Source organism: Pygocentrus nattereri, chromosome 3 (genome assembly GCF_015220715.1).
Source record: "Pygocentrus nattereri isolate fPygNat1 chromosome 3, fPygNat1.pri, whole genome shotgun sequence".
In the NCBI taxonomy this organism is placed as follows: Eukaryota; Metazoa; Chordata; class Actinopteri; order Characiformes; family Serrasalmidae; genus Pygocentrus; species Pygocentrus nattereri.
The window spans coordinates 3,311,008-3,326,007 of NC_051213.1; the positions used below are offsets into that span (position 1 = coordinate 3,311,008).

General features: G+C 42.9%; 2 protein-coding genes across 3 annotated transcripts in view; one reads left to right on the forward strand and one right to left on the reverse strand.

Moving 5' to 3' along the window:
• Positions 1 to 15,000, reverse strand: part of ift140 (intraflagellar transport 140 homolog (Chlamydomonas)) — a 91,892-nt gene that overhangs the window by 21,807 nt on the left and 55,085 nt on the right. The gene's annotated exons all lie outside the window — the stretch shown is intronic.
• Positions 1 to 15,000, forward strand: part of tmem204 (transmembrane protein 204) — a 21,123-nt gene that overhangs the window by 1,181 nt on the left and 4,942 nt on the right. The window contains exons 1-2 of the mRNA XM_017685141.2: positions 1 to 124; positions 3,040 to 3,195. The exon at positions 1 to 124 is cut by the window's left edge and continues 1,181 nt beyond it. Of these exons, the coding sequence (XP_017540630.1) occupies positions 1 to 124; positions 3,040 to 3,195 (280 nt within the window). The remainder of the gene's footprint in view (positions 125 to 3,039; positions 3,196 to 15,000) is intronic.

Sequence of the window (15,000 nt, forward strand, 5' to 3'; positions counted from 1 at the left end):
TGTATTCATGCCAACGATGGTGACGGGGATACACAAGCTCTGATGCGCCCGCACGCACCCTGCCAGACACTGGGCTGGGGCTCGGACTTCGCTGGGTACCAGGAGTCACGCAGCACCGTCAAACGTAAGTGTTTGCGGTATTGTCGTTTTTCTAAATTTCTCAGAATTTCTCACATGCCCAGATAACGTAATCAGGACTACCACATCATATTGTCATTGTCATAAGAAAAGCTTGTAAGGGCAACAGAAATGAACCAAATCTCACAGATTCACTGGCTATAGAATCGGATAGGATAGACTTTTATTATCCCACTGGGGGAAATTTACATTGTTACAGCAGAATACACAGTAAGCAGATAAAGATGTGCATCATACAAAATACTAAATATAAGATAAACTATAGAAATAAATAAATAAACAAAGCGTCTGTTAGCAGAAAAATATGAAAAATTATTTGGAGCTGCTGTAACTCTGCAAATCCCTATGAGATTATTCAGAATGGGATCTGTCTAGAACAGTGTTTCCAAAACTGACCCTTAGGTCCCAATGCACGGTCCACATTTTTGGTCATCACTAACTCTCAACACATAAGGATAGAGCAAAAACATGGACTGTCAAAAGGGATGTCAGATACTGGTTTGAGAACCACTAGTCAAGTTAGTCAGTCTGTCAGTCTTTTTGTCCAAGAAGAGGTAAGAAATGTTCCAACTGGCCTTGTTTTGTGAAGCCCCTTTCACTCAGTGTTGACACGCAGAGTTAATTTAAGTAAGGAAGGAAGCAAAGGGCAAGATAAAGTGATGTAATCAGGCACTGAGAAAGAGGAGCATTTAGACTGACTGGAAAAATGAATCATTTCTTGTTCTGTAAAACTAACCACAGTAAATCACACACTGATGTGTCCGCTGTTGCTCAAGTCACTGATCTTGATAAATGAAAGCAATTCTACTTCTTTACAAATGAATACATCTACACACAACTTCCTTTATTACAAGGATTATTTTTTAACTTTCCTCTTAGTGAAGGAGGGCAGTGTCTTAATTATAGACCTACTGACCATTTTATTAGAAACACTTATCTTGTAGGTCCACCTTGCTGGTATACAGTTAGAGACTGTATAACACAAAGACAAGTCACAATGTAAATGTATAAGTGGCAATATGCAATATAAAGACATGTTCACCAAAGAGCTAATGTAGAATTAGCAAGATAAAATCACGGTACCCCTAAGAGCAAAACACAAGGAAAAAAGTCAAGGTGCACCAAAGAGGAAAATGTAGACGTAGCAGTATGCAAGAAAAAAATTTAAGTAGCCCAAAAAGCAAAACACAGCGGTGGTAAAAATTCATTGCATCCCAAAGAGCAAAATGCAGAAGTAGTGTTATGCAAAAAAGGGTACACGTCAAAAGGTTAAAATGTAGAAGCAGAAGTACACAAGAGAAGGTCATGGTACCCCAAAGACCAAAATGTAGAAGTTCACAAGAGAAGGTCATGGTACCCCAAAGACCAAAAGGTAGAAGTACACAAGAGAAGGTCATGGTACCCCCAAGACCAAAATGTAGCAGTACACAAAAAAGGTCATGGTACCCCAAAGACCAAAATGTAGAAGTACACAAGAGAAGGTTACGGTACCCCAAAGACCAAAATGCAGAAGTACACAAGAGAAGGTTACGGTACCCCAAAGACCAAAATGCAGAAGTACACAAGAGAAGGTTACGGTACCCCAAAGACCAAAATGCAGAAGTACACAAGAGAAGGTCATGGTACCCCCAAGACCAAAATGTAGCAGTACACAAGAGAAGGTCATGGTACCCCCAAGACCAAAATGTAGCAGTACACAAGAGAAGGTCATGGTACCCCAAAGACCAAAATGCAGAAGTGGCAGCACACCTGAAAAAGTTGCGGTACCCCAAAGAGCAAAAAAGCAGAAATGCCTGTGCTGTGTTTTGTCATTATCAGCCTACTTCAAACACTGCTGCTGGCCAAACACCCAACACTGAGACATGACCAGGCATAGGTTCCACAGGAAGGTAAAGTAAATGCTATAGCTGGGATTCAAGTGTGAAACCCAACACTAGGGCACCTGACTGAACTGCGTTGCTTTTACAGCAGGAGTCACAAATTCTGATTAACTGCCCTAAACTGTGGAGCCTCCAGAACAAGAATGACTGACCATTGGTTTTCTGGGTGAGGCACCCAAAAGTAACTAAAGCTTTGAGGCCTGAGCTTGGTAAAGATGCTGGGTTGACTCTTGAGCATCATGCATCCTGGCACGTCCGTCCGTTCATCCAAATTTAGACACAGGAAATGGAAGAACATGGTGAGGGATCATGGGAAGTGACGCCCACATGGTACAGCTGCATCTGGGGCGGCACATCTGCCTTAGGACCCTATATAGACACAAACACCTGCCTTAGGATATCCCAGGATCCTGTGATTCAGATCCTCTGAGCACATATGTGCCTTAGGATATTTTCTGGTCCACTGCCATTGCCGCCAAGTCTGTAGCAGTTCGACACTAGGATGCTAACATTATCTGGGTTTCAAAGTCTTCAATTCTTTACATCATATACTTCTGATCTCAGTCCAGATTGCCATTTTAAGTTTCAACAATTTTTCAAGAATTTGATGCTTCATTCATACCTTTGTTTCTGACCACAGACCAGCAGGACAAGCTTTAGATCTTTTTCTGATCTCAGGTTAATTTGTTTCATCATGCCAATGATAAATTAGCTTTAAAGTGCCAAATATAGATGACAATCGTTTTTTATTTTGCAGTAGTTTTTCACATTTTGCGCTAGAAGCAGAATCCTGGGATGACTTTGCTCCAAACAGGTTTCAGCATGGTCATTATTCATTGAAGAGTGGATTCTGATTTATCTAGTAGACCCCATCCTGTTGATGATAAAGGTGTGGTATGCCGAAGTATGCTTCCGATCTCTGTTTTTTGTAGACCGATACCTTATAATCTCTCTGTTTGACCTCAGGTCAGCTACCTGTCAGTATCTGCAATAGACCAACCCTCTCCGTTTCTGTCTCCAGTTCAGTTTGACATGATGCGGGCATGTAACCTGATGGCAACGGTGGCTCTGACCGTGGGTCAGCTGATCTTCCTGCTGGGGCTTCTGAAGATAAAACACATCACCCAGGATTCTCCATGGTGGGAGGAGGCCATCGCTGCCCTGTTCCAGCTGGCCAGTGAGTACACACAAGCTCTAAAGGTTGACAGGCCCTGCACAGCAGCGTCCAGCACAATGGGTGACCGTCTGAAACTGATCCGTGCAATATTTTTCTAGCAGGCACATCCTGAACCTTGTGGGAAGCAAAAGGCTGCTTAACATTAAATAATACTGTCTGTAGTTGCACACGATGTATTTTTCACATCTAACATCATTTTGCGAATTTTTCAGAGGTTTGACAAAACATTTTATGAGCCTACAATTCTATTCTTTATAAGCGTACATTGCTAGTGTTCCACATTTTTGCTCTAGGTCCCAGTACACCTGTACCAGGTATTCAGTGTTCTTAACAAGCCTTCAGATGGAAAGGCTGGGCACACAATGTGGCTTGGCTCACCTCTGGATTTAAGCGGTGCTACGTCATCAGCACTAATGGCAGGTTTGAAAAGTATCCACCTGACACAGTGCAAAATGTGTATCTCAAGTCAGCAAAAACGGTCTGTCTCTTTGGCTATGCTTTGAAAAGGTCAGCAGCACACTGGGTCAAAGCTTAACGTGGCAAACCTGAGTAGCAACTAGGCTAACAAAGCGACTTTTCTAGCTAATGCTAAAGCTTTAACCTCAAGGACATCGTATGTAAAGGCAGAGTTAGGCCAGCTTTACATAGTGAAATTTCTATGCAAGTAGTTGCATGTTGTGAGTGGCCTAAACAAATTCTGTGCAACTTGACACGTTAAAGAAAATAATTTTTTAAAAAATCACGCAACACACTAATTAGCCAAATCAGCAGCTATAAAGTCATTTGGGAGGTGTAATTTTAATATATTTGCAGCATTATCATTTTTCCATTTTTTTGACCAGCAGTAATGGCCTTTTCTTTTATTTTATATGTATATACCTGTTATTTATCTATCTCTCTAGGGCTTCTTTACTAAGTATGAGCTCTTTATCTGTTGTATGTATGTTACTATAGACTATTTGATGTCTTGCTCATTGTGTCCTAGAAATACAAAAAGTTCATTGTGAACCACATCTCGGTCTTCTCTAATCATTTTTATCCCTTAGAACCCAAATGAATTGGTGCTCTGTGTAAAATTCTGACGCTTCAAGAGAAGAGAAAATTGTGCTATGTAGACTGCGATAACAGCAGGATGAAAAAAAAAAGAATAAATGGTGGCATAAGCCTCAACAATAGCTTGAGAAACTCTGTAAACTGACAAAACGAAAAAACACCAAACTTGAGCCAGTCGGAGGGGGCGTCTCAATTGCAAGTGCCCAATAAACCATCTTCTGTTTTATTTTCTGTCCATTGAGATGGAGACAGAACGTTGAGATGCTTCCAACTGTTGCAGCTGAGTTTCAAATGAGTTGCAGGATGCTTTACATCATGCAGCTCGAGTGCAATTTAGTTTCATGTAGTTTTTAAGAAACTAAAGTTGCATCGGTTTCATCATGTAAAGCCAGCCCTACCCTCTGATGAGTTTACCTTTAAAATTGACCAAATGACTGTTAATGTTTCTAAAAATGTAATTTTAGCCAGATTCCACAAGCATGATGAGCATACCCTACGGACACTGCATGCACATACTTCCAGACCACCGCTCTAAAGCAACAAGGTGGCCTTCACTCAACTCTCCAATGCACCAGAATGAATGCAAATACACCACACACTGCTGATACTTATATTCATATCAGCCAACACTTACAATTCCACTCACACCCACAGCACCAGAATGAGCCGAACCAACAAGCACCCTGATCCAACTCAACCACACATGCACAGAATTCTTTGAAGAGGAGCTCCAACATACACACACTACTCTGCAGAGCTCATAGTTCCTCAAGTACGCAACACCAAAAACAACACCCACTCGCACGTAGCTCGCCTGCCTGTTTAAAGCCCAGCTGAGCCTCAGCCGACTCCTGCTGAGGGCCCGGGACAGAGCAGACATGAGAGAGGCTCTGTCGAGTGTTCTGGGACAGAGGAACCTTTAAGAGCTTTGAGGATTTCTAAAACAGCAAACTTCTGCATTTGTAGAGAAGGTAGACCACCCACAACTCAAACAGGATGCACAGAGGGAGGAAGACACCCTGTATCGGAACAGAACAGGAGCTTATCAGATCAAATCCAACATTCTTAGAGAGACTTTTCACCAACGGCACCAGGAATAGGCTAGTCGGAACGCGTGGGCGGGCCTATGAGTGTGTGTGGGTGATGGCCACACAGCTTCCCCATGCAGAACCCATATTTATGCAGATGTGTGTTCGTTACGGATTAGTCTGCTATTCTGTTAGCATTTAAGAGTAAAGAGAAGATGCAGTACAGGGCATCCAGCTAATTTCCCATCAGTGTCCATCAGCACATTTGCTTCCGTTTCAAACTCACCGAAAATCCTTGTAGGCCCACCTTGCTGGTGTCTAGTTGGAGGCAATTTATTAGTGGAAGTATAAAGTAGGGGTTTCTAATAAAGCGGCCAGTTTGTATAAGTATACAGTAGGTGTTTCTAATAAAGTGGTCAATTAGTGGAAGTACAAAGTAGGTGTTTCCAATAAAGTGGCCAGCCAATGGAAGTATATAGTAGGTGTTTCTAACAAAAAGGCCAGGGAGTGGAAGTATGAAGTAGGTGTTTCTGATAAAGTGGCCAGTGCATTCAAGTATGAAGTAGGTGTTTTTAATGAAGTGGCCAGTTAGTGGAAGCACAAGGTGGGTGTTTCTAATAAAGTGGCCAGAGAGCTGAAGCACAAGGTGGGTGTTTCTAATAAAGTGGCCAGTGAGTGGAAGCACAAGGTAGGTGTTTCTAATAAAGTGGCCAGTGAGTGGAAGCACAAGGTGGGTGTTTCTAATAAAGTGGCCAGTGAGTGGAAGCACAAGGTAGGTGTTTCTAATAAAGTGGCCAGTGAGTGGAAGCACAAGGTAGGTGTTTCTAATAAAGTGGCCAGTGAGTAGAAGCACAAGGTGTGTGTTTCTAATAAAGTGGCCAGAGAGCTGAAGCACAAGGTGGGTGTTTCTAATAAAGTGGCCAGTGAGTAGAAGCACAAGGTGTGTGTTTCTAATAAAGTGGCCAGAGAGCTGAAGCACAAGGTGGGTGTTTCTAATAAAGTGGCCAGAGAGTGGAAGTATAAAGCAGTATTTTCTAGTGGTTTGCAATAGAAAGTACGCATCACTGCACAACGAACTGCATCATTGTGGAATGAATGACACATTGACAGGTCTGAGTCTGCACGTTTTGCCCGTTCGTTTTGATGTCAATAAATGATGAAAATGAAAAATATGATTTTCTTTTCACACGATAAAGACCTCGCACATCAAAACCCTGTCATTACACTCAAATCACCATAAACGGTCTGAAAGTTCAGAATCTGCTCTTTCCACACCATTTCTCATGTTTCAGAAACAATCAGATGAACCTACGGCGTGGCTCTTATCTCCGGTGTGGACTGTGTATAATGTGGTTAGCATGTTATGAATGCGGCTGTGATTGTTTTCTGACTGTGTGTTTACTGTGCGAAGCTGCTGTATTAAGTACGAGCCGAGTGTTTATTTGTATCGGCTGGGTGAGTTTAGCTGCTCAGTGTGGGAATATTAGTAGCGTGGTAGTGTGTTGGTATATATTAATGTGCGTGTTTGTTATTGGTGTGTGTGTGTGGTTATATTTAGCAATACGCAGGGAGCAGCGCGGCAGCGTCAGGCCAGTGTGTGTGTGTGTGTTAGCGTCAGGCAGGCGCCAGGATATCCCTGTTCTGCTGGGGGAAATGCCTGCCACTACCTGTTATGCAAACCCAGAGGAAGGAGAGGAGGGGGACAGGGACCGCAACACAGTTCAAATAACACACACACACTTATAAGAACACAGTTAGATTCATTCAGACCGAAAAGAGCTCCATACATACTGTATGGCAGCGTTTGGATATATGATCATCTGTGTGTGTGTGGATGTGTGTGCAGTAGTGTAGCAGTGTATTGGCTGGATTAATACAATAACAGCCAGATGTTTATGGACGATGTTATTTTGAAGGGGTTAAATATTCAGATCACATCTCAGGACAGATGAAGTGTGGAGGCAAATTTAAAACTCACAGAAATTAATTTGAACACAAGCCACAAAAACCCAGTGGCAAGATTCACACAGGGCAATAATGTGAAAGTGTACGGCGTCAAATCCAATTCAAAATTCGCAAGCAAGGAAAGCCGCTCTTGCGCGAGGAAAGCCGCTCTTGCGCGAGGAAAGCCGCTCTTGCGCGAGGAAAACCGCTCTTGCGCGAGGAAAGCCGCACTTGTGCGAGGAAAACCGCTCTTGCGCGAGGAAAGCCACTCTTGCGCGAGGAAAGCCGCTCTTGCGCGAGGAAAGCCGCTCTTGCGCGAGGAAAGCCGCACTCGTGCACATGCAGAGTTACAATCTTTCAGATCAATTTTAGTCATAGTATCAATTATACGGGTAATGTAATACTTCTATAAAATGGCTGAGAGCGATTAATCATGATTATGAACATTCCCGATGACAGAATTCCGTTATTACAGGCAGTGTTTCGGCGAACGCTGCTGTACTGGTGAGCTATAAAGTTCGTTTTCTAGAGTAAAAGTCCTGTTCCCGGTTTTTAATAGGCAGCAAAAGCTCTGACGAACACCGGCCAATCACAACACACTTCCAGAAGTCAGTAGTAACCAATCGCATGACGGGACCCAAAAAAATGTATTAAGCTGAAGCTCAATAGAGAGCAGAAAGAACGGTCCAGTGTCGGGCTAAATTTGTGTGTGAATTTGACCGTCAAAGAATGAATTCCAGCACGTGTAAAACTGATCAGATCTTGTACACCAATCGCTGCTGTCTCTGTTGCTGGCATGGTGACAACCAAGCTGGGGGATCGGCTGTTTCCCAGCAGCTAGAGCTCATCCACTGGCCCCCAAATTACTGCGGATCATTAAAATAACCAACTGGAGTGTACCAGTAAAACCATTATTTGCTGCTATTTTTAATATCTAATATATCAGTTGGGCTCTAATTACAATTTCTATTTTTGTATATGCACACTCATCAGGCATAACATTACGAGCACCTCCTTGATTCTATGCTCATTGAACATTTTATCAACTCCACTTACTGGAGTCCATCTGATTATCTGCATACTTTGTTCTGTGGTTAAAAACTCCAGCAGCACTGCTGCGTCTGATCCACTCGTACCAGCACAACACACACTAACACACTACCAACACCACAAAGATGCAGATGGACTACAGTCTGTAACTGTAGAACTACAGAGTGCAGCTATACAGTAAGTGGAGCTGATAAAGTGGACAGTGAGTGTAGAAACGAGGAGGTGGTCATGATGTTCTGCCTGACTGGTGAACGTATGTGTTCACAGGAGCTTGTATGACAGCAGTATATCAGTCAGCTGATATCCACGTCCTGCAGGTCCCAGCTTTATTCTGTCAATAAAGCACCATTAAGTAATGATTTGTTTTACAGTGTGGGAAACTGATAGGGCTGCATCAGTCTCATGTTCTCTCTCCCAACATTCTCCCAAACTCGACGTACTGCCCGATATTGAGTACTGACTCGGTGCTCTTACTGTAAAAGTCAGTGACCAATCTTCAGTTTGAGTCTAAATGGCTATTAAGTACAAGTTATTCATTTTTCAGGAGATATTACTGAGGAGATTAGATATCCACTCACAGAGCGAAGCAGTAAAACCAAAGCTGGGAATCCTAACAACCACCTGGAAGAAGCTGGTGGACCCCAAAAGAGGAGAAAATCAAGCTGCTTCAGATCTGAAAACATCCACAGGTGTTCCTGTCCATCCTTCCACTGTGAGAAGACCACTCAGCGCTGTGGGTCTGAAAGGACGTGTAGCTGATCAAGAAGAGCCTCACTGAGAAAAGGAGACGGACACACCAAACAAAGAAGCTGGACGATGGACTGACCACCCCAGAGTCCAGACCTCAGCACCACTGCATGGGTTCGATCACTTCAGAAAATCAACCAGCTTCTCCGACTGAGCTTTGGAGGCGAGTCTGAAGATTATTTGAGGAGCTGAAAGTGAGTCTCCTGGAAAGACTGGAAGCTGGAATGAAGGGAAAGAGTGGACACAGTAAATACTGAAAAAAAATTCACTGTTGAGGCTTCTGTGTAAACAGGCTTTCTGCCCTTTTGCTGAAGAAGAAAAATGAATAACTCGATCTTAATGGCTCTGTGGTCTCTGACTTTTCCCTTTGTGTTTATTACAGAGCACTGTATCTGTTTATGTTTGTTTATGTTGCCAGGAGACAGAGACAGTCTGAAATGTAGATATGGATGCAAAGGGATGTTTAACCAGAACAAAGCTAATAGTGATACAGGCTGTGGGAGGAGGGATCTGATTAATTGTGCCTTATAATGCCTCTGTTTACTCAAAGTCAAGGAACAGATTACGTCTGACAAAATAAAAAATGTCCCTGTGTGCGGTGACACACACACACACACACACACACACACACACACACACACACACACACACACACACACACACACGCTCCCGTATAAACTGCAGGCAGACACTGTTTCCCTACAAGTAAAGGGAACGCCCCATTGGAGGCAGCCAAGCCAGCTGTATCACTGCTGTAGACATCCGCATCCCCACACACCCACCACACACACACACACACACTCCCATATCCAGCAATATCACACACTTCCTACCATGCATCCACCATATACTGCACTCATACCACACACATACATGTGGGAGGCAAATCCGGCCAAAAAAGAAATAAAAATTAAAACAATAAAATGTAAACGCTCTTTTTGCCTTTTCTTTTTCCAAAAATCTGCGCAAATATCCTGCCATAATTTAAAACGAGACGAAATAGATACACAATTTCATTTTTCACATAAGCACAAGCCATTTGTGACAAAAATAAAAATAAATTGAAAACAGATTTTTGTCATTTTATTTTCGTCATTGTTCTGGTATTTCATGGCCGTATCTAAAATGAAAAAGGTAACCGAGAAAAGAAAATCAAAGCTTTGGCTTTTCTTCGTGAAATGCAGAATGCGTGTAAAGTGAAACTGAACAGCAGAACAAACGGCCTCAGAACAAAATTAAAAGGGTTATACTGGCATTTAAGTTATACGAGCCAGTATATTCTCAACCAGGCTTGCATGTGGTCTGATACCTTTTCTCTGAGGCCCGTTTGGACTGATGGCATTTGGTCTGATGTTCAGTTTCACCAGACCTGAGACATCACGGTGGTCTGCTGTCTCTGTTACTGTATTAGTGCGGTAGATCTCAGGTATGGATGTCTGTTACTGTATTAGTGTGGTAGATCTCAGGTATGGATGTCTGTTACTGTATTAGTGCGGTAGATCTCAGGTATGGATGTCTGTTACTGTATTAGTGTGGTAGATCTCAGGTATGGATGTCTGTTACTGTATTAGTGCGGTAGATCTCAGGTATGGATGTCTGTTACTGTATTAGTGTGGTAGATCTCAGGTATGGATGTCTGTTACTGTATTAGTGCGGTAGATCTCAGGTATGGATGTCTGTTACTGTATTAGTGCGGTAGATCTCAGGTATGGATGTCTGTTACTGTATTAGTGCGGTAGATCTCAGGTATGGATGTCTGTTACTGTATTAGTGCGGTAGATCTCAGGTATGGATGTCTGTTACTGTATTAGTGTGGTAGATCTCAGGTATGGATGTCTGTTACTGTATTAGTGCGGTAGATCTCAGGTATGGATGTCTGTTACTGTATTAGTGCGGTAGATCTCAGGTATGGATGTCTGTTACTGTATTAGTGTGGTAGATCTCAGGTATGGACGTCTGTTACTGTATTAGTGCGGTAGATCTCAGGTATGGACGTCTGTTACTGTATTAGTGCGGTAGATCTCAGGTATGGACGTCTGTTACTGTATTAGTGCGGTAGAACTCAGGTATGGATGTCTGTGTTACTGTATTAGTGCAGTAGATCTCAGGTATGGATGTCTGTTACTGTATTAGTGCGGTAGATCTCAGGTATGGATGTCTGTTACTGTATTAGTGTGGTAGATCTCAGGTATGGACGTCTGTTACTGTATTAGTGCGGTAGATCTCAGGTATGGACGTCTGTTACTGTATTAGTGCGGTAGATCTCAGGTATGGACGTCTGTTACTGTATTAGTGCGGTAGAACTCAGGTATGGATGTCTGTGTTACTGTATTAGTGCAGTAGATCTCAGGTATGGATGTCTGTTACTGTATTAGTGTGGTAGAACTTCTTAAGTGCCTTGGTTCTGCATTGTAGAATGACTAATGGTCTCAAAGGACACACCTTTGATTTCTCACACATGTAGCCCAGATTTCTTGGCTGCAGTTGAAGGATCCTACAAACCCAGCCTTCAGTGACATACCGGCCGAGAATCTCAGCCTTCCTTGGCTTTGACACGGTTATCATTTCATGTGTTTCACGTGCTCACGCGCTAATGCTATTAACTATGTAGGAGCAGCAATTGAAACAATGGAGGGAACACTTCCATTCCTGGGAATGCTAATGATACTGGCCTTGGCTACCAACATACTGACCATCATAAACAAAGCCTTGCTCTGCAAACACTCGGACGTGGAGACGGAGACTAACAGGCGCAGACTGACGGACCCGTAGGCGTCTTTGTGGCTCTGACTGACCGCTGGGTGTTTTTCCAGCTCTTACTGACAGGAGTAATGATTACTGTTAAGAGTCTAGTGTCACTGCTAGGGATGGGCTCTGCTATTCGAATACGTGGATATCCTGACTTATCGGAGTGTTCATTTACGTAATCAGGTATTCACAGAAGGCACATGAAGCTGCTATAGAAAAGAGAATCACGCACGTAGACTCTGGGAACACCAGGAGCCGATGTTATGTGTCTGTTGCTTATACACTGCTGCAAAAACTACCACGCCTGAGTCACGGCTGTGCTGAGAACAGGTCCCTTTCCAGTGATTAACAGGGTAAAGGAGGGCTGATAAATTGTCCAGCTACAGTATATAAAAAAAAACTCGCCTCTTGGTATAATGATCATACTCTAGCTACTCTAGCTGCCAGACAACTAGAGCGAAAACAGTGCCTGACTAGAAGAGCTCTTACTCTTAGCTCAGCCTCTCTCTCCTCTCTCATAGAAATCAACAAGAATAATCCTAGACTACTATTCAGCACAATTTCTAAAATAACAGAGAACACTGAACCCCAGATGCCATCAGCCTATAGCAGCAATGATTTTATGAATTTCTTGAGTGATAAAATCGAAAAAATTACACAGAAAATTCAGAAACACAGTTCAACTCTACAAACCTGCTGCCTTATAATGCCAGTCTAGATCCTGAGAATGTTATAATCACTGCAGAGAGGCTGGAATCGTTTACATGACTTCAATGAAACGAACTAGTTAAAATAGTTTCTTCAGCAAAATCATCTACTTGTATGTTAGATCTGATTCCTACAGGTCTACTCAATGAAATTTGTCCAAGCCTATTCTGTCAATAATAAACTCCTCTCTTAGCCGTGGATACACCCCAAAAACGTTTAAACTTGCAGTAATTAGACCGCTGATTAAGAAAGCGAACCTCGATCACTGAGAGCTGTCAAATTATAGACCTATCACAAATCTCCCCTTTATATCCAAGATCCTGGAAAATGTGGTAGCAAAACAATTAAGCTCCTATTGGCATAGGAATCATCTACATGAAAAATTTCAGGCCAAATCACAGTACAGAGACAGCACTAGTAAAAATTGTAAACGATCTATTATTCTCTGACAAAGGAAATGTGTCTCTGCTAGTCCTCCTTGATCTTAGTGCGGCATTTGACACAATAGACCACTCTATCCTACTAGATAGACTAGAAAACCTTGTAGGGGTAACAGGAACAGCTCTTTCCTGGTTCAGGTCCTACCTCACTGATCGCTATCAGTTCGTTAATGTAAAGGGTGAATCATCTGTCCTTGCAAAAGTAATGTATGGTGTTCCACAAGGCTCTGTTTTAGGGCCTATATTATTCACAATTTTCATGCTACCATTTGGCACCATTATCAGTAAACACGGCATAAATTTCCACTGCTATGCCGATGACACTCAGTTATATACATCAAGCGAACCAGATAATAAAAAACTTAGCAAGATTGAGGACTGTGTAAAAGACATAAAACACTGGATGTCGAGTAACTTTCTGCTACTTAACTCAGATAAAACAGGTCCTGCTTCTTGGTCTAAATGCAGCTAGAAACAAACTAACTTAACGCTTAAACTTAACAATTTCTCAGTTGTATCGCGCTCATCTGTTAAAAATCTTGGTGTCATGATGGACGCTGATCTGTCCTTCAATGCACATATAACTAATATCACTAGAACAGCCTTCCTGCATCTCCGCAATATCGCTAAATTAAGAAATCCATGATCTCTACAGGACGCAGAAAAGCTAGTTTATGCATTCATTACTTCAAGGCTGGATCACTGTAATTCCCTGCTGTCTGGACGTCCCAGCAAAAGCCTTAACAAGCTTCAGCTGGTCCAGAACGCTGCAGCCAGAGTCTCACAAAAACCAGAAAGTTTGACCAGGTCAGCCCAGTTTCATCAGCCCTGCACTGGTTACCAGTTAAATTTCACACTGATTATAAAATCCTATTACTGACCTATAAAGCTCTAAACGGACTCGCCCCTCAGTACCTGAGTGACCTCCTCTCCCACTATGAACCATCTCACCTACTTAGATCACAAGGTGTTCCTCACTACTGGTACCTAGAACTAATAAAGTTCCATCAGGGGGCGGAGCTTCTCATACAAAGCCCCCCAGCTCTGGAATAATCTTCCTGTTAATGTTCGGGACTCAGCCTCAGCCTCAGCCTTTAAGTCTAGGCTAAAAACTTGTATAGTCGAGCCTTTGGTGATTAGTCTCCCTGTCAGGTCTAGACCTGCTGGAGTCTCTGCTGCTCTGTTATACTGTAATCTGTGGTCAGCCACTCTTTACAGAACTGACTCTGTGTTTTTCTTTCCTTTCTTTGCCGAGTTGATCAGCTGCCCATCCTGTGCGTCTGATGCTGCTGCCTCTTCTGCCCTGATCAGGTGCCGCTGCTCGCCAGCCTTCTGGACCGGCTTGACTACCACTGAGCTTCTTGCTTTACAGCGCTGTGCAGTCCTCACCCTCAGATGCTGCTGCCGCTGCTAATCATAGTCTAATCTAATTAACCAGTGCCCACCTGTTTTTCCTGCTTTGTAATACAATACTACCAATGTTTGCTGTCCAGTGTTGACCAGAGGAGGACGGGTTCCCCTTCTGAGTCTTGGTTCCTCTCAAGGTTTCTTCCTCTTTAGGGAGTTTTTTCCTTGCCCCTGTCTCCACTGGCGACGCTCATGGGGGCTCAGCCCCGGGTTTTTCTTTTCTTTTCTCTCTGTAATGCTGATCGTTCTGTAAAGCTGCTTTGTGACAACACCTGCTGTAAAAAGCGCCGTATAAATAAACTTTGCTTGCTTGCTTACACCCATATTGTGCAAATGTATGGTACATGCTTAAAAAAGATGGTTCTTTACCAAAGAAAATGGTTCTATATAGAACCATGAGCATTCAGAAACCCCTTTGACAGCACACTCTCCATCAATCTGAAGAACCCTTTCATGATGCAAAGAACTTTGAGTGTATATAGAACCATTTTCTTAGGAACCCTTGAAGAGCCCACTTTTTTGAGTGTGTAGGTGTTTTTGATAAAATTGCCAATGGATGTGGCTGTAAACAAAGCCCTCCGGTCTGACTGGTCTTCACCTGTGAATTTCAAATCAGGCCACTGCTGAGTTCACACTGATGTGACCCACATCAAAGTCTGTGAAACGGGCACACAGAAGGC